Below are 23,060 nucleotides of genomic sequence, written 5' to 3'. Positions count from 1 at the left end.
CGCCTCACTCACCTACTCTCACCTTCCTCTTACACTGAAACATCAGCAACCATCCAATCTCATCAACCTGTCACTTGCAAAATCCAAATTCCCATCTATACTCATTCAGGAGCAAGACTTACGCGGCTTTTTATGAATGATAAGTACTATTTTGCTTCTTGATCAACTGGACGCACTACGGTGGCCTGTTATCACGCTTGATGGCGTCACCATCGAGTTTCATTCCATTAGGAAGCCTTGTCATCACGCGGGAAAACACTGAGCTTACAGCTGAAGAGTGGAAGCTGTTGGAGAAGAGATTCGGAAGATGGGGCATCATTGCGCCGACGAAACCTGCCAAAGGCGTCAGAGCCCCCAAGCCATTTGATCATGTAGAGGATACCTTCCTCTTGTCTGCGGCTTTCAAGAACTACAAGAACCTCGTGGTTGAAAGATGGATCCGAGTCCATCTACTAATTCGCGCGGAGAGTGAGGAACGCGGAACTGCAAGAATTTATGTCTTGCCTGACGACGTCGACAATAAGGCCATCGACCGAGACCGCACTAAGCTAAGAAGATCACGCAGAGCGCTCATTGCCCAACTCGACTTTTCTCAAGAGGCCTGGTCTGGCCAGCCCACTTCGACTCCAACCACACTCGAACATGTCTTCAGAGATGAAGAAGACTCTCATGACTCAACCTCGTTGCTCCAGATGTTCAACAGCATTCCTTCCCCGGACCCGGCGCCCCGTGCTGTCACCAACCCATTTGAACAAGATGCCATTTACAACGTACTCGAAGGCAACCTGCCTGGTATGAATGATACGTCGAAGCTTTACGACTACCAGCGTCGCTCAGCTGCGGTCATGATTCGGCGCGAAAGTGAACCTGGCCAGTTCCTGGATCCAAGAATTGCCAAAGGAATCGACCAAAATGGTGTAGCCTACTACTACGATACTAGCTCCGGAGCCCTCGTCAAGGAACCAAGGTTCTACGATGGTGTCAGAGGCGGTATATTGGCCGAGCAGATGGGCGCAGGCAAGACCCTGATCTGTCTGGCCGTCATCTTGGCGACTCGACATTTGTCGACCCGCACCCCCGATATTTACCAAGGGAGCGACGTGCGCGTAAGGAGGAAGATTGGATCACTCGCTGACATGGCAGCCTCGAATGCCAACATCAAAGGAGCTCCTTGGAAGATCTTCTTCAACGTCTATGATGCGAACCAAGAGCTGGAGTACGACAAGTGCATAGCAGCAATCCGCCGCAACCCCAGCCGCTACCACGTCCCCGAGGAGCCTCCCAAGCGCCTTCGGCGGCATGAAAATTCTGTTGGTAACCCGGCAAAGAAAGTCCGACACACTCATGCATCCATAGTGATCGTCCCCAACAACCTTGTTCAACAATGGATCCAGGAAATCGAAAAGCACATCGTCCACCCAGGAAACCCGGCGGGTCTTAAGGTCCTGAAGTTGACTAGCCAGAAGGAGGAAATTCCCAACTCTCAAGTCCTCGCAGCATATGACCTCGTCCTCATTACCCAGTCGCGGCTCGATAGGGTATGGAGAGAAACTATGATGATGGGGTGTCCACTGGCAGAAGTCCACTTTAAGCGCTGTATAGTCGACGAAGGGCACAAGATAGGCTACGCGAAGATAAACAACAAGAGCAATGTCCTCCTAGCTATTGACGCACTTCACATCTCTGCTCGCTGGATTGTGACCGGTACGCCAGCCACTGGCTTATTCGGTGTAGACGACCAACACTTCAACGATACCCATCCCGACGACAAAAATAATACCGACAAGGCGGCAGCCCTCGCCGAGGCGGAAAAGGGAGACTTGGAGAAGATTGGCGCGATATCATCGCTGTACCTCAATGCTCGACCTTGGTCCAATAGCGTACACGAAACAGGAGATACGACGGCAGATTGGGCAGTGTACGTGATGCAGCCGAAGCATAGCTCCCGGTCGACCGGCCGCATGGGGGTGCTGCGCGCTACACTGAACTCTCTCATCGTCAGGCATCGACTGTCGGAGCTTAACACCCTGCTTCCATCAGTCAACGAGAACGTTATTGTATTGGAAGGTTCATACCAAGACAAGTTGTCGCTTAACATATTCTCGATGATGATTATCTTCAACGCCGTCCAGTCTCAAAGAGTCGACATGGATTACTTCTTCCACGCTCGTCAACGCAAGGCTCTGCTCCAGTTGGTTCACAACTTGAAGCAATCCAGTTTCTTCGGCGGTGTCTTCTTCGCTAAGGACGATATACTCAAGGCACTCGAAACTGCAGAGACTTTCCTCCAAGAGAAAAAGGTTCTCATCAGCGAGAAAGACGAAGCTCTTCTGAAACAGGCCGTTGAAGTTGCCCACGTTGCCATCGAAAACCAACTCAAAGACTTCAGCAACAAGTATAACGAGGTCCCCATCTTCATCCGCGACTTTCTCCCCAATGGCGTGGGCTCTGCCTGGTCCCTCGACGATCGAGACGCTAATCCTACTTGTACCGATGCTGGCATGGTACTTACCGCGCAGAAGCTGATCGCCTCTGCCATGGGTAAGCCCACGAAGCTGAATAGTCTACTCAACGGTCAACTGGAATTTGAGGGTCGTAAAGAGCAAGCCGATCAGATCATGTCCGGGGCACAGGGTGTCGCGGTTGACCACCGGCCGTCAAAGTCTCCAGGGGTTCTCGCTGGCAATACGCGACTGGGAGGTGAACGGGTTGCTCGACACCTGAAGTCTACTGCCTCGAAGCCCGCTGAGCCCGTGCCCGAACTGGAGCAACTTCCAGACGATCTGAAGAAGGCGATGCTGGTTTCCACCGTGTCAGCAAAGCTCTCATACCTTATCGACGCTGTGGTCGAGCACCAAGAAAAAGAGAAGATGATCATCTTCTACGAGAATGAGAATGTGGCATGGTATCTGGCGGGTCTTCTTGAAGTAGTGAGTTTGAGCATTTCGACGACAGGTGATTCCGAATTAACATTGTGATCCAGATTCACGTGCGTCACCTGATTTATGCCAGCAAGCTCACGTATGCCCGGAAGATGGAGTACGTGGACACTTTCAATAACAACCCTACGATCAGGTTCGTTTTCAGTGGACTCTCGTTTTTTTGCGTATGCTAAGAAAATATCCAGGGTCATTCTCATGGACTTGTCGCAGGCCGCTATTGGTCTCGACATGAGGGCTGCCTCGCGAATCTACTTTATCAACCCCGTTCTGAACCCCCAGATCCAAGCCCAAGCCATTGGCAGAGCCCGGCGCATCAGTCAGCAGAAACCCGTGACGGTCGAGACGCTCGTCCTCCGGGACAGCATCGAAGAAGTCATCATGGAGCGCAAGAAGACCATGTCGCAGTTTGAGCATTGGAAGTGCAAGTCCATCATAGACGACCAACCCATCTACAACTGGATCTTGAACGTCGGCATTATACCTCTTCCAAAGGACCAGAAAGATTACTTGGCGCAGGCCATTCCGCTGAAGCGCCCTCAGCCAATCTTTGGCAGCAGTTTTGCTGGCGGTCAGTCTTCGGAAGAGGATACTCTGGCAAATGGCACGGAGATGAAGTCGACGGTGGTCAAGGATGAGTTGGCAAATGGTACAAACATGGGCGGTCTTAAGCGCCCGCGTAGTTCCAAGCCTGAAGGCAACGGAGACTTGGGAGGGGAACCCGCCAGACCTGTGCGCCGCCTGCGCTTCTCTGCAGAGGACAAGGAAATGAGCGATGAACAGTCCCCGCCAAAAGTGCGATTTTCATAGCACTTTCTAGAGTTCAGGGTGAACTCAGCATGGCGAGTGAAATTTGGGCGTGTGGCCCGGATCTCGTGCGGTACTTTTAGGTGGCTGCTTTCTACGACGGGTGAGGTTTGTTGGATTATGTTTGTATAGCGCTCTCGAGATACCAACTAAGCTGCACATGGATGCAGCAGCAATAAGAATCGTTTCTACTATCACTGTTCGAAGATTCTCTTACTTTGCGCAATTAATCTTTTGTTAGTGATACCTTGGTCAGAGTTATTCCTCATCGGTTCGCATTAGAACCGAGTTCAACATCAAGTGCAGTAAACGCTGTTGCCGGAGGAACGCGAGGTATTTCTAACAACATCACGACGCACTGTTTTTGTTTTCTCGGCGTAACATCATGTTGTTGCCGGTGTTGTTGCCAAGCGAACTTCTTCAGTCCGAGAGGCGGCGGCCCCTCTGAAAGGACCTATTCATAGTGATAGTGCAGACAGGTGCCGAAGTCCGAGGCCGGCCCGGGACGGGGACCAACGGGGAAATGCATTAGCTATTTGCTCTCTCTTGAGCCTCTACTCACCTTGAACGGAGACGCTTCGTGCAAAAGTTGCGTCGGCTGTTTTATGTTTGTACTACCCTCTCTAGCTGACAGCGGAACCCGGTCCACGGCAAGACTCTGTAGCGCGGCCGCTTCGACCGAGGGACTGGGAAAGGCCAAGCGAGATAACCTCGTGGGTTTTGGGACTGGGTTCAGACGTTTTTCGTGTGGTGCACGGAGGATGAGAACAGACGAGTGAACAGACACTCGAGGCATGGCTAAGTCACGGATGAGGGGACGTGTGTAATATGAGGTTCAACGGCCAACGTATGATAAACAAAAGAAAGGACCGGCACAAGAGATTGCATCGCTTGGAGTTTTCCCCCCCTTTCGCCCAGGCGGCTGTGGGATGCCGTATGTTGGCTATTCACATGTCATGTCCTTCTTGTTTCTTGGAAAACAAAACCGGTAACTCCGTGGCTTGGATCTTGCGGATACGTAAGCCCAACAAAGGAACCGTTAGGACGGATGACAACGGGCACGAAACGATGATGCAATGCGGAGGTCTCGGCAAGAAGGTTTCGATGGAGATCGTGGATCCATTTTGTATGTACATAAGGTAAGGTGCGATCCACAGGATGCAATATGGAAGGAAAGAAGAGGCTGGGGATGATACCTGCACTTTTGGATGACAGAGACGCTGGGGATTTGGGGAAGGAAGGGACCCAGACAAACCCCCATGTTCGAAACGATTTTGTCTCTCCACTCCGTGCCTGCCCGTCGAGCACAGAAAGAAGAAAGGAAGGGAAGGAAGGAGAAAAAAAAAAACCATGGCATGACATGACATGACGCCTTCCAAGTTCCGTGAAACTGTCAACCTTTACCCGAGCATGGCAACGGAAGGCAAGAACGACAAGCTAGGTAAGGCAAGCAAGGCTCAGGCCGAGGAAGAAACAGAGGGAGGCGTTTCTCTGCCCATCCTGTCCGCTTCAGTTGAACCAACGATGCACATCTACCAAGAGAGCCTCGAACTTGCATCAGTTTCGACAAACCGCCGCGCAATCGTGGAGACCTCTGAACAGCTTGACGCAGGCGACTTGACTCGTTTCACGATTTTCACCTCCCTACAATGATCATTGTCGATAACGAACCAACGATGAATGCTCCTTTCAACTCCTTCGCCCCCTGTTTCCTCCCCAAATTCCAGAGGTTGGGTGGTTCGTCTGAGGTTAGCCGCTAGAAGCCCACCTCAAACTAAGACAGAAAGCAGCAGGGACGCCCGTTGAAACCGATTCTCACCACGGCAACGAGCTTACCCGAACGAGTTACCTTGCTCCGATCTCTCGGGACTATCCATTCTCACGTTCTTTTGCATCGCTCCACGGCCTCTGCGAATACAGCAAGATGTCCTCGAGGCTCAAGGAATGCAATAGAAGGTTATATGGATATCCGTGAACAATAAGAACACTTAGGCACTATAGTCACTGTATCCACGAACCACACAAGCTATCGAAGCGGGATGTGACGATCGATACCTACCCAGCTATGAAGCAGGCCAGTCGTCGCAGGCCACACGGCACGGGAATGCAGACGCGGAAGCGGCAACGGGATGCGCGTAAGACGTCCAGCCCAGATTGACGAGGCGACTTTGATGCGACCTCAGCACGCGCTATGGCGCCTGGGGGTTCACAGTATCACAGGGTTCTGGTGTTGGTGTAAGCAAAAGCTGGAGCCTGGCAGAGCTGGATGCTGGGAAAATGGAGCCCCTTGACTAGGTATTGCGCTTTCGGTGTGTCGGCCTTGGAGATGGGATTTCCAGGATAAGTGAGTTTTGTCCCACTTCAACTTCCTGGTTTTCTGTTCCTGTTCCTGGATCAGTGCTGCGGCCAAGGTACACAAAGGCCGTTGTCTATCTGAACGGCTGCAGCTTGCAGGTTCCAGCCCCGTCTGTGCCAAAGAAAACTTGCGTGGGCAGAAGAGTCCCGTCATGGCTAGCTGCATCAAACACCCCTCCCTCATCGACTTTCCATCTGGTCTGCGCTGCAGGGCGAAACGGGACTGCTAGTTGGCCCCAGCCCAGCCTCCCGCCGACACGCCACTGACCGAACTGATGTGATGGTCCGGACGAAACGAGGTCAGAATGATGAGACGAGGTGGTTCAGAGGGAGGATCAAGAGCTACGCATACAGGATCTATTTGCCCGAGGCGGACGCCAGGCTCGTTCACCCTGCCTCGGTGGCCTGTCCCTGTCTTCCTCCCTCTGAGTCGACGAGTTATCAGCCAGTGTGTTTTGGGCAGTGAGATGTGCGCAACTCTGAATGGACTGGCTGTGCAGCATCAGCATCGCACATGATGATACGGATATTACTGGATGTCGGCACGGTTCGTCGCAACCCCGCGAAACAGAGCCAGGGCAAGATGCCATATGCCTTGGCTTCCTCCGGGCCGCTCATTCGTCGCCTTTGGTAGTCGTCGTGGCCGGTCTCCCGCTCCGCCACTCAGGGAATGGCCTGGAGCTTGAGTGAGAGCTCCAGAACATCACCAACCCTGTCGGGCTGTTAACCTTGTTTTTCCCAGGCAGCGGGTACAAGTAATCCACGCCAGAAATGTGGGTGCTTCCATTGTATTGAGTCGAGTGCCTGGCAGCTGCGAGTCGCTGCGACCCATCGTCGATTGCCTGGAGCTGGAGGCGCGAGACAAGCTAGACGAGGGGGATAGAGGGGTTAGATTACCCACATTCCAATCATTCATGCGACTAAGGCACCTCCCAGCCGCTGCAGTGCAGAATGTTGCCGCCATATTGCGTTGCTTTGCGCAGCTCTGGTAAGGGCTTTTGGGAGTGGAAGGACCGGGAGTGCGTGAGCGCCGAGCAGGGCTCTGACTTTTTGTCTTGGGACCACGAGGTCCAGATCCCAGGCCGCAGACCGCGATTTGATGGGATATTTCGAGCGTGAGATGGGGTTCTTGAGTTCAAATATAATGCACCCATATGCATGAAGGCTGCAATCCGGAAGGCCCTCGCCCTCTTGCTTCCCTCGTCTTCTCATCTTTCCCCTTTCCACCCTCGTTTTGTTGGTATTGACAGGTTATAGTTGTTGGCTCTTATTGTTCGGTCTCTACTCCCCCTCGTCTCCCCTTTCCGGCTCATCCATCATCGCAAGTTCGCAACAGCATCCTACTCTTGATGATGCTCTTGGGTTGGCTGAAGCGGGTCAGCTACTGAATTGAAAACCCACCCTCGCAACAACGGCAACTGGCCAAGCTATCCCCACGTCCGGTATATTAAAATTACGGCACAACGACCTCATGAAGGCCAAGGTTGCAACCCCCTTTTGTCCGTTGAAATAAAAGGTGTGGCCTCGTCGTTCAGCCCAACTTTGGTGGTAGGACTGCGGCTGAGAGAAAGAGAGCGCAAAGAGTCGGTAAGAGCAGCAGCAGCAACACGACGGAACTCACCGAGGTTTGGACGGCACGTGGAACGGTCCGAAAGAGACGAACGAGACGACAGAGAATAAGGAGAAGAAGATCAGTCGACTAGATATATCGGCAAGCGACGGTCACGAACCTCGGATCATGGACGGCACAATGATCAGCGGACGTCAGTACTACGAGATCCCGCCTGCGGGCCAAGCGATCACGACTTCCTACAAAGGCAACCGGCGGTTCGATCCCGACTACGGACTCAACTACGGGCACCACAGCTACGCTATCGAACAGAAAGACTACCGGGCGGCCCGGGCAGTCTCTGGCAGTGGCCTTGGGCCAGCGGGTGCAAGGCAATCGCTGTCAGCGCTGGACGATAAACGTGCCAACGAAATTCGACATGGCGTCTACGCACACGTTTTCCTGGATGTCAAAAATAGCAGCAAATCAGAAGCTCCGTAAGTCTCTCTTTTCTAGTGGTTGGCCCCATCTTTCAGTTTTCAACACTATCGACGACTGCATTTTCCCCATCGTTCTATGTACACCACTGGCTCCACGTACTGGCTCCTCTACTGCGCCGTTGATTCGCTGGCCTGTTTGTTCTACTGCTTCTTGTCGCGCGCCTTTTTTTCTGTTTAACCACTTTACTTTGCATCGTTCCGCTTGGCCTCGTATTCACTGCTGCAAATTTATTTTTTCCTCATTCACGCGATCCGTCACCTGCTGCGTCTGGGATTTCGTTCCTGCACGGCTCGACATGAGATGGCGATGGCGCTGGGATGTGGTTGCTCGTTTTGGTTCATCCCATTTTCCCATTTCTACATCACCCTGGCCATATTCTTTGGCTGTTTCTTCCTCTTCGGAACTGTTCTGCTTCTGCCCACATGAAGCACATCGATGACGCCTCGGCCCACGGCTCGCGAGTGGGAGTCGCGTCGTTCGACCGACGAAAGTGCTGAATGGGGGCAGCCCCACGCCTCATTTATTATCGATCCCGAGCCTTTCTTTCCAAGTGGAGCCGAACCCAACGGAGGCTGCTTTAGGAAGCGTCCTCCAGACGTGGAAATCCGAGATCTTTCCTCTAGTGTCTATAGCTCTTGACACCGCGGGCACGCTTCTGGCAAGACCGGCAGATACGGATAGGCACTCGGCCTACGGCCTACTGCAGGAGATTCCAGCCCGACTGAACAAGTCACTTCCTACGATGCCGTCAAGTTCTTCCGGTTGGTTTGTCCTCAAGATTAAGTCCCCACGAGATCCTCCTGCCCAGGCTGGGCGGGGCGGAGACAGAGTTACTTGTCACTTCTGAGATGGGAAATGCATCGACGCACGAAATGGGAGCTTGGATTACTCTGTACCCACGACTTTCCTCTTCCACGTTTTCCCCTGCCATGACCCCTGCATCTCGTCTCCAGCTTCAGTTGAGCGTTGCGGATCCCATGATCGAATGATGGTGCTTTCATCCTTGCGTCGTTATCAAGATTCACCTCCCCTCCCCTTGTTTCGCGGATTCTCAAACGCAGTTTTGGAGGCTTCAGTGTAACTCTTCAGGATGGACGGCTTACGGCTTGCCATCTGCGGGAGCCATCGCAACGGGGCCCGGCAGAACGGAGTGCCTAGAGACCGCCAGGAGCTTGTCCTAATTTCCACCAGGAACAGTGGCGCGCGTCTCTGCCAGTTGCAAAGCAAGGCAGAATTGCGCTGCTACCCGCCAAGCGGCAACACCACGAGACAAGTTTTGCTTCTCTGCCTCTTTCTGTCCCTCTTCGCGCCGCACGTAGTGTAAGCCCTAGCGCAAGTGCTAAAGTAGGGAGTTCTTGTCATCGCGCCCACGTTGCTGGGTTGCGCGACTCGGCTAGCTCGTCACTGCGTATCTGCACTGCGTTATCCGTAGTCGCCGCCCAACATCGCAGCCTTGGGGCGCTCCTAGTTCTAAGTCCTCGGTAGCTCGAGATACGGCTGATGAGTGTTTCCCCTTCGAGGCGGGCCAACAAGGGCCAAGGGTCAAGGGGGTCTTTGAGGAAGGACGACCCCCAAATCGCTCCCTCACCCCCCCTAGACAATGGGATGGGCGACCACTCATCAGACTCCATCTGGATAGGATCATCAGAGCGAGCGCCGGTCCGGGCACAGCCCACGCACCTCTCTGCCCGCGCAAGCCTCTGTCGAATCCAGGGTGCACTTGCAGATTGCCCAGCGGTAGCCTCCTTGGTGTGTGCCGGTGCCGTTCTTTGCGTGTCCTTTTTTGGCTCCAGGTTCTAATTTCCTTCTCTCTTTTTTTTCCTTCTCTTTCCTCCAAGTCTTTCGTATTAAACTTGACAGAAACCCCCCGTCACGTCACGTTGGCGCCTTTCGCTCTTTTGTTTCTGGGATTTGCTTGTTTCCCGACTACCTGTTCCATTCTTGGCTTGGAACTTTGCCCGCTGCCGAATTCCGTTTGCTGGATGATCCCTGAAGTACCTTCGTACTAACACGACCTGTCTCTTCTCCATAGCAACCCGAGACCTCTTCAACACAAGAGGCGAGCTTCTGCTGCACCTGCTGCTTCCAATTACATCCTCCATGATGGTAACCGTCTGAGAGTCCCTGGTCGTTTCGCTCCGCGTCCAGCTATCGCCGCCTCCGTTTCCGTCCCGTCGTCTCCGCTCATGACCGCCAGTCACGGACCTGCTCCGGCGTACTTCGGCGCTCCAGAATTGTACCACCATAAGGGTGAACAGCAACAGTCTACAATGGCCACGATGGCTACAACAGAGCCCGCGCGCTCAAGTCCGCGCATCGCTCGGGTGCCATACGCCTTGCAGACGGCTCCTTTAGATTCGAAGCTCATTTGCGAATCACTACCCACCACGGCTCTCAACAGGCCAAGGAAGCTCTCTCAGGCATCAACCATCACCGTTACGAGTATCAACAGCCCGAGAGAAAGCTTTGAGACACGATCCAGAAGCTCTTCATACGGCAGCCACAGGACAAGCATCGATTCGAGTCCCACTATGTGGAGGCCCGACTACATGTACTCGAGGCCCAGTCAGACGACTGTCTTTAGAAAAAAGGCGAAGCCTGGGGAAATCTTTGCGAAGCTGCCCGGAGAGGTTTTGGAGCTGATCCTGGGCGAGCTCAAAAAGCTGCATCTCGAAAAGCCTACGGAAAGCTGCGCGACATGTTGGATGAGGGATGTCTGCTCGGTTACTCTCACGGCGAGGAAATGGTGCAAGTTTGCGCGAGTGGCATTGTGAGACTCACACCTTCGCCACGACCTCGCTATTTGGCTAACAGCGTTTCTCAGGTATGAAGATATTCAACTCGTAGGAGCCGATTTAGCATCTCAAAAGAAGCGGCATAAAGTCACGTTCGGCTCGCGCATGATGCTCCTTAGACGGACGCTGAGAGCGAACTCGTATCTCGCCGGACTCGTTCACACTCTCAAGGTTCCAAGCCCCCCTACCGGGGTCTTGCTGGAGGACTATCACGATCAGGTTGCCGCGCTGATCATGGCATGTCCTAATTTTGAGCGCCTCATCGGCCTTCACCCCCATTATAACCACTCGTACAGCAAGCTCTTGCATGCGCTCTCGTCGCGCAAGCGCCTCAAGCACATGGATTGGATCGTCGAGCCCTCGCCCTTTCAGCGACAACACCGATTCAAGTCGAGCTCGGGTAGTAATGTCGCTGCGATGACCCAGGCAACCTACGATGCTTCCGTCACACCCGGTGACCTGCAACCACACCAGAGTGCAGCATTTCTCGATTTCCACGTCGACTGGGCCCACCTCACGACTTTGTCGATTCACTGCCTCCCCGGCGCTACCCTTACTCCGGATAACCTCATCAGCTCAGCACTGATGCACCTAACGTCTCTGCAGCACCTTTACCTATCATGGATGCCGGTAACCGCCTTTAATGACAGCACCCTGCTCTCACTCCCTCCCTTGCGTACACTTTCACTCACCCACGTACCGGGTGTCACCAGCAGCGGCATTTCTGCTTTGGCTACCCTCCCAACGAGCCAGGCGATCCAGAAACTGACTCTACGCCACACGAACCTCGATTCCCTGCCCGCCTTGGCCCGCATCTTTTCCAACTTTACTCACCTCGAGTCTTTTACCCTCGTCCAGACCTTGGCGCCCATGCTCCCGGAGGACACATTCATTTGGCTCATGCCATACCTTGCCTCCTCGTCCCTCCGTAAGCTTCACTGGGACATCACGAGCAACACGACCCATGCCAATGCCGCCGACTCTATCCTCGCCCGCAGCATCGCCGCCGACGGGTTCCCCTCCCTACGCAGTCTCCGCAGCCCCAACGATCCCGAAGGCATCTTTCAAGCCCTCTGCCGGCCGCAGGAGAGGACAGACAGCGCCAGCGATCGGTTCCGCGGTCCCAACGGACCCGCCCGGAGCTCCTCATTCCCCACCCCCAGCACGACCCACAGCCCTGTCTCGCCGACGAAGCCGTCCCGCTCGCCTACAGCCCCGGCGTCCCCCGTCATGAGCGACGCCCCTCGCGAATGCACCAACCTCCACGTAGCCCGGCTCGCGGCGCAGGCTCGTCTCGAAGCCGCGCGTGCAGCGCTGCCGAGGTTCTTCTTGAACGTCATCGATGAGGACGGCACGGTGCTGGAGAAGTATGGACTGGCGGCCTTCATCGGTACGGTAGAGAGCCGCATCACGTATAACCTGCGTCCTGACCCGGGCGCCAAGGACGAGCGCGGCGGACTGGTCGAGCTTGCGGATCTGACAGCTGACAACGGCGAGGAGATCGCCGTTGGGCGAGAAGGCTGCCAGGGACGGTGGAACGCGTCTTCGACCGTCTCAGACAAGAAGGATCGGGAGAGGTGGTGGCACACTGAGAGAGGCCGCTGGCAACAACCGGAGCTCGCGTGAAGTGCGAATCAGCCTCACGATGAGCGTCACATTTTATTTCCTTGAACGTCTTTGATGAAACGGCCAATTTCATGATATCCAAATTGTCGCAAGGGCACGGGGGAATCGGGTCAAGATGCCTCCAAGATACCAAACGAAACAGCAGGGAAAGATACACATTTAACGTATATAATGTTTATAACGGTATTCATAACTAAACGGTTACGATGGGCAAGTGGAAGAAAGAGGAGGATGTACATAGAAATGGAAACTTTCAAGCTTGTAGTGTAATACCACACACAATTCAATATCTACACACGGTCGAAATCCACATTGAACAAGGTCGGTTTACTGAGCTGTCAATTTTTCCAAAGAAAATGGTTTCTGAGACAAGGCATGAGAAGGACCATGTGTTTTGGCCACTACGGAGCCAAACCCGCTCAGTCCAAAGAGACGCAAAGGCACGTATCGAGACGGTAGTTTCCATTCACTCGCGTACGAAACACACCTCAACGCAGAAGGCGAAGCGTTTTTGCACTGCCCCATAAGAAAAACCACCGTGTCGCTGTTGCCTGAGCACTCTTGTCTCGATTTACCCTGCCTTACGTGAGGCGAGGTGAGGTCCAGTCGTGGTTGCTGACTGCTCAAAGCTAAGTTTCCTTGGGTTTCGCTGCCTTCCATACGAAAGTCAGCACGCTGGAGTTGAGGACCCAAGCGCCGATTAAAACGTCCAAGGGGAGCCTGCCCGGTTGCAGCAGCCACCAACCCCGCCCCCACCACCAGTTCACACTCTCCGCCCCGTTAAGTAAGGTGTGACTGCCTGCCTATCGGCGTGTCTCCCCCTACAATCGGTAAGCTGCCTGCCCGCCCATCCGCCGCCCGTCCACCCCATCTGACCACTGTCCAACTTCATGCCATTCCGTCAGCCTGCTTGACCTTAGACGACAATTTAATGCCTGTACATCATTTGGATAACACTCTACACGAACCAGCCATTCATCTCAGTACTGAGCGGATCAATATCTGCGCGAACACTTGCCTTTTTTTTTTTTGAACGTATCAACCATCTTCTCGGGCGACGCTTGATCTTTGCTCTGCGACTTCGACGGTTGAACACACACCCCCTGCTTCTCGGTGACCGCTTCCCGGGGGCTTGTGGTTCTACGCTCAACATCTCGCCTCACTTTCCCGGTGTTTAGCGAGCTTCACTCTGGTCGAAATACCAATATCCGGATCTTAAGTGAACTGAGGTCGATATATCAGGACCTGGAGGCCGAGAAAGAGATTGGGAAAAGGCCGACGGCAGTTTACAAGTCTACCGTGAACGGCGGGGCGAACTTGCGCAGGTACCTAGGCAGAATCCGACCAAACCGACACAGCAACCGATAATACGATAAACCTCAGTAGACGAGGACCAACAAGACTTGTGAGAAAGACAAGGGAGCCGGAGATTTCAAAATGTCAAAGGACAAGACCCTCCGCATCTTTTGCTTCGGCGACTCGCTGACGGCCGGATACTCGTCCTACGGGGCCGTCTACCACCCCTACTCCATCGCCCTCACAAAGCTGCTCGCAGTGTACCTGTCCGACACGCAAATCGTGGCGACGGACAACGGCATGCCCGGGGATGTCGTTTCGCAGGGAGCCTTTGCGCAGCGTTTTGACAGCGAGAGTTCGTACTTTTGCCTTTCCATTATCATTCAGTGTTATTACGTCGCTGCAATGTTCTATCACGACTTCCTCACCCCTCCTCTCATTTCATCTCATCTGCCCGGCTTGCGGGAGATGAAATACTTGCTAATTTCGTGTTCTAGTGAGCCAAGCACAATACGACTGGGTAATCATACTGGGAGGCACAAAGTACGTTCAACATATACGTAGATTTCCCTGAAAGCCGCCTCATACTAACGAGATGCACCAGCGACCTTGCATTTAACGTGCCGCCAGATAGGATATTTGACTCACTCCGGGGAGTATACGACTCCGCCATTGCCAAGGGTAGCAAGGTTCTTGCCTTGACAGTCCCCGAATGTGCAACCAAGAGTGAGAAGCTGGATGCCCGCCGGCGACAGCTCAACAACGCTATCCTCACCCATCAATCACCAAATTAGTATGTCTTGTCCTTTGCACGTATTCTCTCTCGTTGCATTTTCCCCATTGTGTCTTTCCGTGTACAGGAGAGAATTACACGGCAAACGTACTAATCGCCAAACACCCAGCCACGCCTTCGATCTTAATCCGAGGATCCCATTCCACGCCCTCACCGATCGGGAGTGCAAAAGATACTGGGACGACGGCCTGCACCTGACACCAGCGGGCTACGACTGGATGGGCACGCACATCGCCGAGGCCCTCCGTGACGTTATAGAGCTCGAGCGCAATCCTCAGTCCAAGAGAGCGCGTAGGGCGCGGCGCAACGCCGAGGAGCAAATCTCCTTTGACGAGGAGGACGGCGATCCACACTCGCTCAGCGAGGGTTATGTGGTCGTGCGGATGAGAGACTTGAACTAGATACCTTTTTTTACTTTCAATGCGAATATTGCCTCTAAACCCATGGTTCATTCGCCGTCCTCTCTTATTCAGTCTAGCTCCTGTCTACTACGTAAGTCGGGCTACGTGACTGCTCCATGCTGACGTGCTTCTTCTCTTCATTTGTGATATGCAGTGCGGTCTCTGTTGATCGCATGAATCCCTAAAACGCCAGTGTTTAACCCCCTTTTTTACAACGCCGGTAATGTGTGTGAGTGTGTGTAAAGTTCAGTTTCATAGTAGTAGTCCATCTCAAATCACCAAGTTGGCTTCCACGAATTCCTATGGAACTGTTAGTAAATGGTTCATCGAAGATTTGCAAAACCGCAAGGTAGGGAATAAACTCACGGGAAACTGTTTTTGCAGAGCATTGGTCACGTTCTCAACCTCCTCGGCTACGCTCTGCACATTCGCATCCCACCTCCGCATCTCCTTGCCAACGACGACCTCGGCGCGCCCGCTGCCCTTCTTCCCAGACGCCTCGCCGCCCTCGAACCAAATCACCTCGTCGAGCTGGTCGATCCGGCCGAGCAATCGGCCCTGCTCAATCATGCGCGCTGTCGTCTCCTCGGCCTTTTCGGCGTCCAGGCCGAGCAGGGAGCCGAGCGCCTCGAAGCCAATATTGCGGTACAGCCTCGATGCGCCGAGCAGGTTGTGCTCGACGACGGCCTTTGCCAGTACGGTGGACCCGTCGGCCGTGGTGGCGAGCTGGTGCGGCTGTAGGCCTTGGGCGAACTTGTCCACCTCCGCCGGGGCGAGAAGGCGGTCGAAGAACATTTTTTCTAGCATGCCGTGCTCGTCAAGTCCCGCAGAGCGCTCGTCTTTGTATAGCCGGCCGAGGGCGCGGCTCCGCATGGGACCGGCGGGGGCGAGGATGGCGCACTTGACGGCCATGCCGAGGGTGTGCAGGCGCTCCTCCTCTGCGATGGCGGGGCTGACGCTGATCTCGTGGTAGCGGCCGCTGGCGCCGAGGAAGTCGCGCTGCGAGTCGAGGATGCGTGCCATGGAGAGCTTGAAGTGGAGGTCGAGGTCGCGGTCCTGGACGGTGTGCATGATGTTCTTGAGCTTGTTGACGTACGTCTCGGCGGCGGTGGTGTCGTCGACCTCGAGGTAGTTGCGGGCGATGCGGACCCAGACGCGGGCCTTGTCGTCGTTTGTGACTTTGCGCTGGGAGCCGTCGAGGGGGATCTCGGCGAGGACGTTGGCGGCGTCGAGGAAGTCTTCGGCGCTCTCGTGGGCCTCGGCGACGAGCTCGCGGACGGCGGCGGCCTGGTCGAGGAAGGAGGAGGGCTGGGTGGCGAGCTGGGCGAGGGTGTGGTTACCGACGGCGATCCAGAGGTCGTCGTTTTGGAGGCCGCGGAGGGCGGCGACGAAGGAGGCGAGCAGGGTGCGGGTGGAGACGATGCCGAGGGAGGCGGCGAAGATTGCGTCAAGGACGGCGTTGAGGTCGGACGCGGCTGTCGGAGGGGACGAGAGGGTCTTGATGTCGGCGATGATGGACTCGTAGGCCGGGGCCTTGTCCCCGGGTACCGAATCGGCTTGGGCGAGCCGCTCGGCGACCTTTTGCGAGGGCGCCATGGTTTCGATGTGTGCTGATGTGTGTCTGTCAAGCTGTGCGTGATCTGTTGGCGTGAAATATGATCTTGGGAGTGATGCGGTGGGAGGCGGGTGGGTATCTGAGCTTGTGCTTCTCAACGTTGGTTGTTGATCGTGAAGCCGTGGAGCTGTAGGAGCTGAGGTGAGCTCTTGGATGGTTGTCATTGATAGAGTTAGGCAGGCATGGTGGGGTAAGAGCTTTGAGGGGCCGTTGGAGGGGTGCCCCGGTGCAGGGGCCCACGGGCCAAGGTTCCGGAGCACTCGATTCGATATGCTTCAAAGGGCACCATAACTTCTCCATGCCATTCATACCTATCATGCGATGTGGAGTATAGATGAGATGGGAGTCAAATAATGAAGACGATTGGTCTGAAACAGCACAATTTGAGGCTATCGTCACACTCATGACTGCCCGCGAAGTACGATTTGGAGACTCCCGCTATCTGCCTATTGTGCTGTAGATGAGGCATTCTCCAAGTTCTTTTCCTGTGCCTTGGCCTTGCAAAGAATCCTACTTGCAATGGTTCATAGCTGGTTCATCTATATAGGGAATTAGTTAGAGACGGTCTAATGGGCAACATGAGTCAAAAGGCAGTTGAGTATTCCTCTTTGACCTTTTACGATACAGGGAACTTGACTGGCCAGCACATTTCACACATTACGAACACAAGAAAGTCGTTCATTGAACGCAAAGCACGTATATCCTTTGCCCATATTTCAACGCAGTAAACAGTCTTTTCACACCGAGCCTGCTGCAATTGTTCAATACAGCGGCGTTCTCTCCGGAAACCTCTGTAATGTACGACACCACAAACTCTACCAATGAAAATTGCCCCAATAAGCAGATAAATTACAGCCTCTGAATCCGGTGCACCATCGGAAACTAGGAGATTTGGTTTCATGAAGTTGACGTGCTATTTTAGATACCTTGACTTTGGAGGCGGAACATTTTTTTGCAGGTCGGAGTTTTTGGGTAGTCGGGAATTTTTGCCAAACGTGACTTAATACCTTTTCCGTCGATTTTGTCCAGTCAAATTCGCGAACAGGGATGGGTGGGGGTTGAGCAGAGTTATGCAATCATTAAAATTTATGAACACCCTGGTAAGACCCCACCCCACACGACGGATCACCCCCTACGACAGATCACCCAATTCGGCCACATTCAGCCAAAACCGCTATTTTATATATACATAACTAATTATAAAGTAAATATTTTAAAAAATATAGCAGCTATAGAAAAATATAATTAATATGAAAAAAAATTCAACAAAAATATTTTTATATTATATTATATAGTAATATTAGATTTAAAAAGTATTTTTAAATGTTAGTGTTTACTAGTAGTTTCCATACAAATACTAACATTATATTATGCTCTATAACTCTTTTATTTATTAAAAAAAATAAATTTTTAGAGATGATTATTTTTAAAAGATTTAAAATAAGCTTATATAAATAGTTTTTTGTTAGTAATATAAGTATTATTATATATAAATATTAAGTTATATTATAATAAGTAGTATTTATAAAAACTTAAATTTCCTTAAGTTCTATAATTAGTATAACGCTAAAAACTGCATTTTTAAGCTTAGAAAAATATTCTAAAAATTATAAAGATTTAAAATACTTAACTTTATTAATTTTTAATAAAGTTAAAAATCTCATTTTTATATAGTAAAAAAACGTTATATTTAACTTACTAATATCTTAGTTAATATAGAAAATTATAATTTATAAAAAATATTTTATAAGAAAACTATATATTATATATCTAAAGGTATTTTTTATATATTTTTAATATTATAAAATGAAGTAGGTAGAATTAGTGGTTTTTGAGTGAATGTGGCCGAATTGGGTGATCTGTCGTAGGGGGTGATCCGTCGTGTGGGGTGGGGTCTTATTGTACAATATCGGCCCATCATCGGCTGATGATGACGAGCGAGCCCTTCTCATCACAGATGTACGCTTTTTTCTCTCTCTCTCTCCTCTTCGTTAGTTTCTCTTCCTTCCTATTTTATATAGAAGTGTCCACCATTTTATTGAATTTGTCTGAGGAAAAACCATTGCTTCTCCAGCTAGTGCTGCAGAACAATCGGCTTCCCGGCTTCCCAATTATTCAGGCTTTCCTGGATATTAACCCAGTACCGGAGATTCACCGCCTCCCTCTTGGCCGTCTCGATATCGTCGTGCCGGAACGCCGTCTCGAGCACCTCCTCGCTCGCGCGTATCCTCCCATCATTAGCCTCCCTCTGGCCCTCGAGCTCGCTCTCGGCCGTCGCCTCCTCAATCTCCTCACGCGCCTCGAGCACCACCATCAGCAGCTCCGGATCCTCGACCTTGAGCGTCTCGTCGTTGGCCACGTCGACGCCGCGGAGCGAGAGGAGGTACTGCGCGCGCAGGAGCGGGTTCGACAGCGTCTTGTACGCCTCGTTGATGCGCGCCGACGTCGCCTCCGCGCGCGTCTTCAGCTCCGCCGGGTGCATGTCCGGGTGGGCCTTGGCCTGCAGCCGGAGAAACTCGCGGCGGAGGGCGCGCTGGTCGATGGGAAAGTGGCCCTTGGGCGGCGGGCCGTCGGGGAGGGTGATGGGGAAGAAGTCGTAGTGCGTCTTGGGGATGGTGCTGTCGGGCGTGCTTGAGGCGGCGGCGGTTGGTTCGCTGTCTGGTGTCGCCGTCGCTGGCTGTGTCAGCGGGACGCTCCTGGACATCCACCGCTTCTGGCTAGGGATCGTGGATGAAACTTCAGAAGCCCATCGTGCATGTGTTGTGAATAACGAACTGCTGGCCATGGCCATGGCTACTGCGCCGGATGGCCGGGCCACTATCGCTTGTCGCCGGCATTTCGCGCATAGGCGAGATACGTCTCGTACGCCGGTCTGGATTGATGTGCGCATATTGATTGTGAACGTATCGCAATTGAGCTTTGATTTTGGTGTCTACAACTCGAGATCGTAGCTCAAGTAGCTGGTTCTATGCGATCGTGAGAGTCGTCACTGAAGTGTTGCTCGACGAAATTTACGTATTGCTTTCTGGGGGGCGGATTTGGATGACGTCCCCGTAAAATCATTGCCGCGCCAAAGCGAAGCGAAGCGTCTAGCGCCGAGAGCCGCCCCGACATCTAAGTCCGAAGTCGGGGCATATTCGGGGTTTCTTTTGCGCGCTCGCGGTGTTCTCTCCACTGGGGTGAGCCCCGCTTGCAAAGCCCAGTGCTCTCCCGGTCCACTGCTCCAGCAACTCCAAAGCCTCTCCACAGAACGCTTGACCAAAAAGTGCCCTGTGATTCGACGACTGGGTGGCTCCTCTACTGCCCCCAACCCCAGATCAAGCCCCCCACGGGCCTGGTCTCCGACGCCAGACGTACGGGGTAATTCCCGCCGAATGGTTGGCGACTTATTACGATGATGTTCCCGCTCTGTCAGTTGTTGAGATTCTTCTTCATGTTTCCCTTAGGCTGTACTACTAGTAGAGCTCCGAATTGCTAACAAAATGTCCAAGATATTCACTGCTGAAGAAGGTCCGTCTGCCGTGCTTCCCTTGCTGCGATGCTTTCGAGTCAATGCTGATACAATTCTCACAGTGGCCAAGCACAACACATCCGACAGTTGTTGGGTGGTGCTCTACGGCAAAGTGTACGATGTGACCGAATTCCTCCCTTCACACCCCGGCGGCTCCAAGATCATTGTCAAGCTTTCCGGCAAAGATGCGACAGAAGAGTACGACCCTATACACCCGCCGGGTATCCTCGAGGAGAACCTCAAGCCCGAAAACTGTCTAGGCACCGTAGACCCCGAGTCGCTAGCGCTGTTACAACCTCAAGCCGCGAAGGCGGAATCCGAAAAACCCAAGGAGGGCCCGCCCAGGCTCGAGACGCTGCTCAACCTCGACGAGATTGAGGAGGCTGCCACAAAGATTATCCCCAAGAAGGCGTGGGCATACTACTTCTCAGCCTCTGACGACCTTTGGACCAAGAGCAACAACGGTCATGTGTACAGGCAGATCCTGCTGCGGCCTCGCGTCTTTGTCGACTGTACGAAAGTTGACACCTCCACAACTCTGCTCGGCAACCACGTAGGACTTCCGTTGTTCGTGGCGCCGGCTGCCATGGCAAGACTCGCCCACCCCGACGGTGAGCGAGGCATTGCGAGGGCAGCGGCCAAGTTCAATGCGATGCAATGCGTTTCGAATAACGCGTCCATGACCCCGGAGCAGATCATTGAGGGTTCCCCTGAAGGCCAAGTCTTTGGATGGCAGCTTTACGTGCAGAATGACAGGGCCAAGAGTGAGGCCATGCTGAAGCGCATCAACGCTATGAAGGACCGCTACAAGTACATCACCTTGACGTTAGATGCGCCGTGGCCTGGCAAGCGTGAGCTCGACGAGAAGCAGCAATTCGAGGGATCTTTCGAAGTCGAGTCCGAGTCAAACTCGAAGACCGAAGAGGCGAAGCGGCCAGGCGGTGGAGGTGTCGGACAGCAGCTGTTCTTCGGCACAGCAGCAGACCTAGAGTGGAAGACAACGTTGCCGTGGCTGGCCCAGCACACCGACCTGCCCATCGTGCTGAAGGGATTGCAGACGCACGAGGATGCTTACCTGGCGGCTCAGTACGCACCGCAGGTGAAGGCCATTATTCTCTCCAATCACGGCGGTCGTGCTCTCGATACGGCACCTCCCGCCGTTCACACGCTTCTGGAGATCCGCAAGTACTGCCCCGAGGTCTTTGACAAGATCGAGGTCTGGGTCGACGGCGGCATCAAGCGCGGTACCGATATTGTCAAGGCTCTGTGCCTGGGCGCCAAGGCTGTAGGCATTGGTCGCGCTGCTCTGTTTGGTCTTGGAGCCGGAGGCCAAGCGGGTGTCGAGCGGACATACGAAAGTAAGTCTTGATGTGGGAGCCGTGTCATTGTGAACGAATCGCTAACCTTTCGCCCAGTCCTGAAAGCCGAGATGGAGACATGCATGAGGCTGCTTGGAGCAAAGAGCATCAGCGACCTAGGACCTAAATTTGTAAGCGGCAACACCAAAATGGCCAAGATTCAAGACTATTGTGAGACGTCGGATGCTAACGAGTGCCGCAGATCAACACCCGCGCAGTGGAGAGAGATATCTACGACGGCGAGTCTGGCATCGAGAATAGAGTTAGCCTGTGGGTGAAGTCGAAGCTCTGAGGTAGTGTGGAAGTTCCCCACGACAGGGAAACAGCCGAAGCAAGCTGATCTGACGTTGTGTTTGTAAAACGGTAAAAATTGTTGGGCCAACGTGGGGTAAATGGCATCATTTGGTCACGAAGCCGAGCGTTTGCATGAAGTCCTTACTACGAAGGGTGGGATATGCCTCACGCTCGTAGCAGGATATGCCTGGATCTCTTAGGGCGTTGGGATGAGATGCTGACGGGATAGGAGCGGTCAAGGTAGCTATCGCGGAATGTATATCCGACATCAGTTACGCCACAGCATTACGGTTCCACAGTCTTGCTCAGTTTGAGTCGTCTTTGTAGAGTCATACATCTTCAGTATAGTACCGGTATAGAAGCAAGCTGAGGGTTCTGAATTTCTTACGAATTTTAGGCTTCGGATGTCAGCCAGTGTCATCATTGTCATCCTGTCACTGGCTGGTCTGAGATGTCCTGAAACGAAACCCTTGGAAGACTGTAATGGAACCCCCTTCCATTTTTTTTTTGGGGGGGGGGGGGGATTTCTCGATCCGACGAAGTTTCTCTCATTCGTCGTCCCGAGTCCCGAGAGGCAGAATCCCAGTTGAGAGTATACCGTGGTGGTGGGTAGGCAGTGATGTGCCGCAGCTTTCTCGGTCAGAAACGTCAGGCGGAGCGGAGCGACTCGAGACGAATTACGTCGACATCGTGTCTGATAGGCCAGGGACCGTGGTGAAGAAAAGACGGCGGCCCGGTGTAGGGTGGTTGGGGAGGTAGCGCGATGTGCGTGGTAGTGTGTCTCGTCGCGTGAGGACTTTTTATTACACTATAAACCATAAACTTTGAAGCTTCCATTTCCCCGCTAAGGCCGGTCGCGGTGTAACAGGGATTGTTGTCTCTCACCTCTCTTCCTTAGCTGCCGGTGACAAGTCTGTGTGTCTGTGGAAAAAATAGTCTTGGTCGGATCGGGGGATCCAGCCACAATTACGATGGGCAAAGTTTCCTCCATGACGAGCCATTGGGGTCCCCGCGGGGTATCAATGAGGTGATGGGCAGAAAGGCAATTGTCTTTCCTTTCCATGCATTTCGGCGCCTAGAGTACAAAGGTACGGCCGCGTGGGATGTTGGTTCGTCATGACCCTGGTGTCCTGATGATGCACGGAGTACTAGCAGGCTGGCATAAGCTTCTTGCCCAAGAATGAGCTTGGCTGACTCAATCGGCCGAATGTTACGTTGGG

At 53.3% G+C, this 23,060-nt stretch overlaps 10 protein-coding genes across 10 annotated transcripts; 6 read left to right on the top strand and 4 right to left on the bottom strand.

Moving 5' to 3' along the window:
- Positions 1 to 200: 200 nt before the first annotated feature.
- Positions 201 to 3,749, top strand: CCOS01_04707 (uncharacterized protein; the record flags this gene model as incomplete). Its single annotated transcript, XM_060452888.1, has 3 exons — positions 201 to 2,930; positions 2,984 to 3,075; positions 3,128 to 3,749. 3 exons carry the CDS (start codon positions 201 to 203, stop codon positions 3,747 to 3,749), a joined length of 3,444 nt encoding a protein of 1,147 aa, XP_060316846.1.
- A 529-nt stretch (positions 3,750 to 4,278) lies between these two features.
- On the bottom strand, positions 4,279 to 4,542 carry CCOS01_04706 (uncharacterized protein; the record flags this gene model as incomplete). Its single annotated transcript, XM_060452887.1, has 1 exon — positions 4,279 to 4,542. The coding sequence occupies one exon, from the start codon at positions 4,540 to 4,542 to the stop codon at positions 4,279 to 4,281; it is 264 nt and encodes an 87-aa protein (XP_060316845.1).
- A 151-nt stretch (positions 4,543 to 4,693) lies between these two features.
- CCOS01_04705 (uncharacterized protein) lies at positions 4,694 to 5,098 on the bottom strand (the record flags this gene model as incomplete). The annotated part of the gene is made up of 1 exon (XM_060452886.1): positions 4,694 to 5,098. The coding sequence occupies one exon, from the start codon at positions 5,096 to 5,098 to the stop codon at positions 4,694 to 4,696; it is 405 nt and encodes a 134-aa protein (XP_060316844.1).
- Positions 5,099 to 5,111: 13 nt separating this feature from the next.
- On the top strand, positions 5,112 to 5,399 carry CCOS01_04704 (uncharacterized protein; the record flags this gene model as incomplete). Its single annotated transcript, XM_060452885.1, has 1 exon — positions 5,112 to 5,399. One exon carries the CDS (start codon positions 5,112 to 5,114, stop codon positions 5,397 to 5,399), a length of 288 nt encoding a protein of 95 aa, XP_060316843.1.
- Positions 5,400 to 7,839: 2,440 nt separating this feature from the next.
- On the top strand, positions 7,840 to 8,151 carry CCOS01_04703 (uncharacterized protein; the record flags this gene model as incomplete). The annotated part of the gene is made up of 1 exon (XM_060452884.1): positions 7,840 to 8,151. The coding sequence occupies one exon, from the start codon at positions 7,840 to 7,842 to the stop codon at positions 8,149 to 8,151; it is 312 nt and encodes a 103-aa protein (XP_060316842.1).
- A 1,605-nt stretch (positions 8,152 to 9,756) lies between these two features.
- On the top strand, positions 9,757 to 12,572 carry CCOS01_04702 (uncharacterized protein; the record flags this gene model as incomplete). Its single annotated transcript, XM_060452883.1, has 3 exons — positions 9,757 to 9,944; positions 10,184 to 10,921; positions 10,976 to 12,572. 3 exons carry the CDS (start codon positions 9,757 to 9,759, stop codon positions 12,570 to 12,572), a joined length of 2,523 nt encoding a protein of 840 aa, XP_060316841.1.
- A 1,437-nt stretch (positions 12,573 to 14,009) lies between these two features.
- Positions 14,010 to 15,062, top strand: CCOS01_04701 (GDSL-like Lipase/Acylhydrolase; the record flags this gene model as incomplete). The annotated part of the gene is made up of 4 exons (XM_060452882.1): positions 14,010 to 14,223; positions 14,366 to 14,411; positions 14,473 to 14,661; positions 14,771 to 15,062. The coding sequence occupies 4 exons, from the start codon at positions 14,010 to 14,012 to the stop codon at positions 15,060 to 15,062; spliced, it is 741 nt and encodes a 246-aa protein (XP_060316840.1).
- A 270-nt stretch (positions 15,063 to 15,332) lies between these two features.
- Positions 15,333 to 16,658, bottom strand: CCOS01_04700 (PCI domain-containing protein; the record flags this gene model as incomplete). The annotated part of the gene is made up of 2 exons (XM_060452881.1): positions 15,333 to 15,362; positions 15,429 to 16,658. The coding sequence occupies 2 exons, from the start codon at positions 16,656 to 16,658 to the stop codon at positions 15,333 to 15,335; spliced, it is 1,260 nt and encodes a 419-aa protein (XP_060316839.1).
- A 2,093-nt stretch (positions 16,659 to 18,751) lies between these two features.
- On the bottom strand, positions 18,752 to 19,567 carry CCOS01_04699 (Fe-S protein assembly co-chaperone HscB; the record flags this gene model as incomplete). The annotated part of the gene is made up of 1 exon (XM_060452880.1): positions 18,752 to 19,567. One exon carries the CDS (start codon positions 19,565 to 19,567, stop codon positions 18,752 to 18,754), a length of 816 nt encoding a protein of 271 aa, XP_060316838.1.
- A 592-nt stretch (positions 19,568 to 20,159) lies between these two features.
- On the top strand, positions 20,160 to 21,838 carry CCOS01_04698 (FMN-dependent dehydrogenase; the record flags this gene model as incomplete). Its single annotated transcript, XM_060452879.1, has 4 exons — positions 20,160 to 20,187; positions 20,251 to 21,546; positions 21,604 to 21,677; positions 21,749 to 21,838. 4 exons carry the CDS (start codon positions 20,160 to 20,162, stop codon positions 21,836 to 21,838), a joined length of 1,488 nt encoding a protein of 495 aa, XP_060316837.1.
- Between the last annotated feature and the right edge of the window lie 1,222 nt (positions 21,839 to 23,060).

The sequence above is a fragment of the Colletotrichum costaricense genome, assembly GCF_030867565.1.
Source record: "Colletotrichum costaricense strain IMI 309622 chromosome Unknown Scaffold_4.1, whole genome shotgun sequence".
NCBI classification, from domain to species: domain Eukaryota; kingdom Fungi; phylum Ascomycota; class Sordariomycetes; order Glomerellales; family Glomerellaceae; genus Colletotrichum; species Colletotrichum costaricense.
This window is presented reverse-complemented; position numbering and strand designations above follow the sequence as displayed.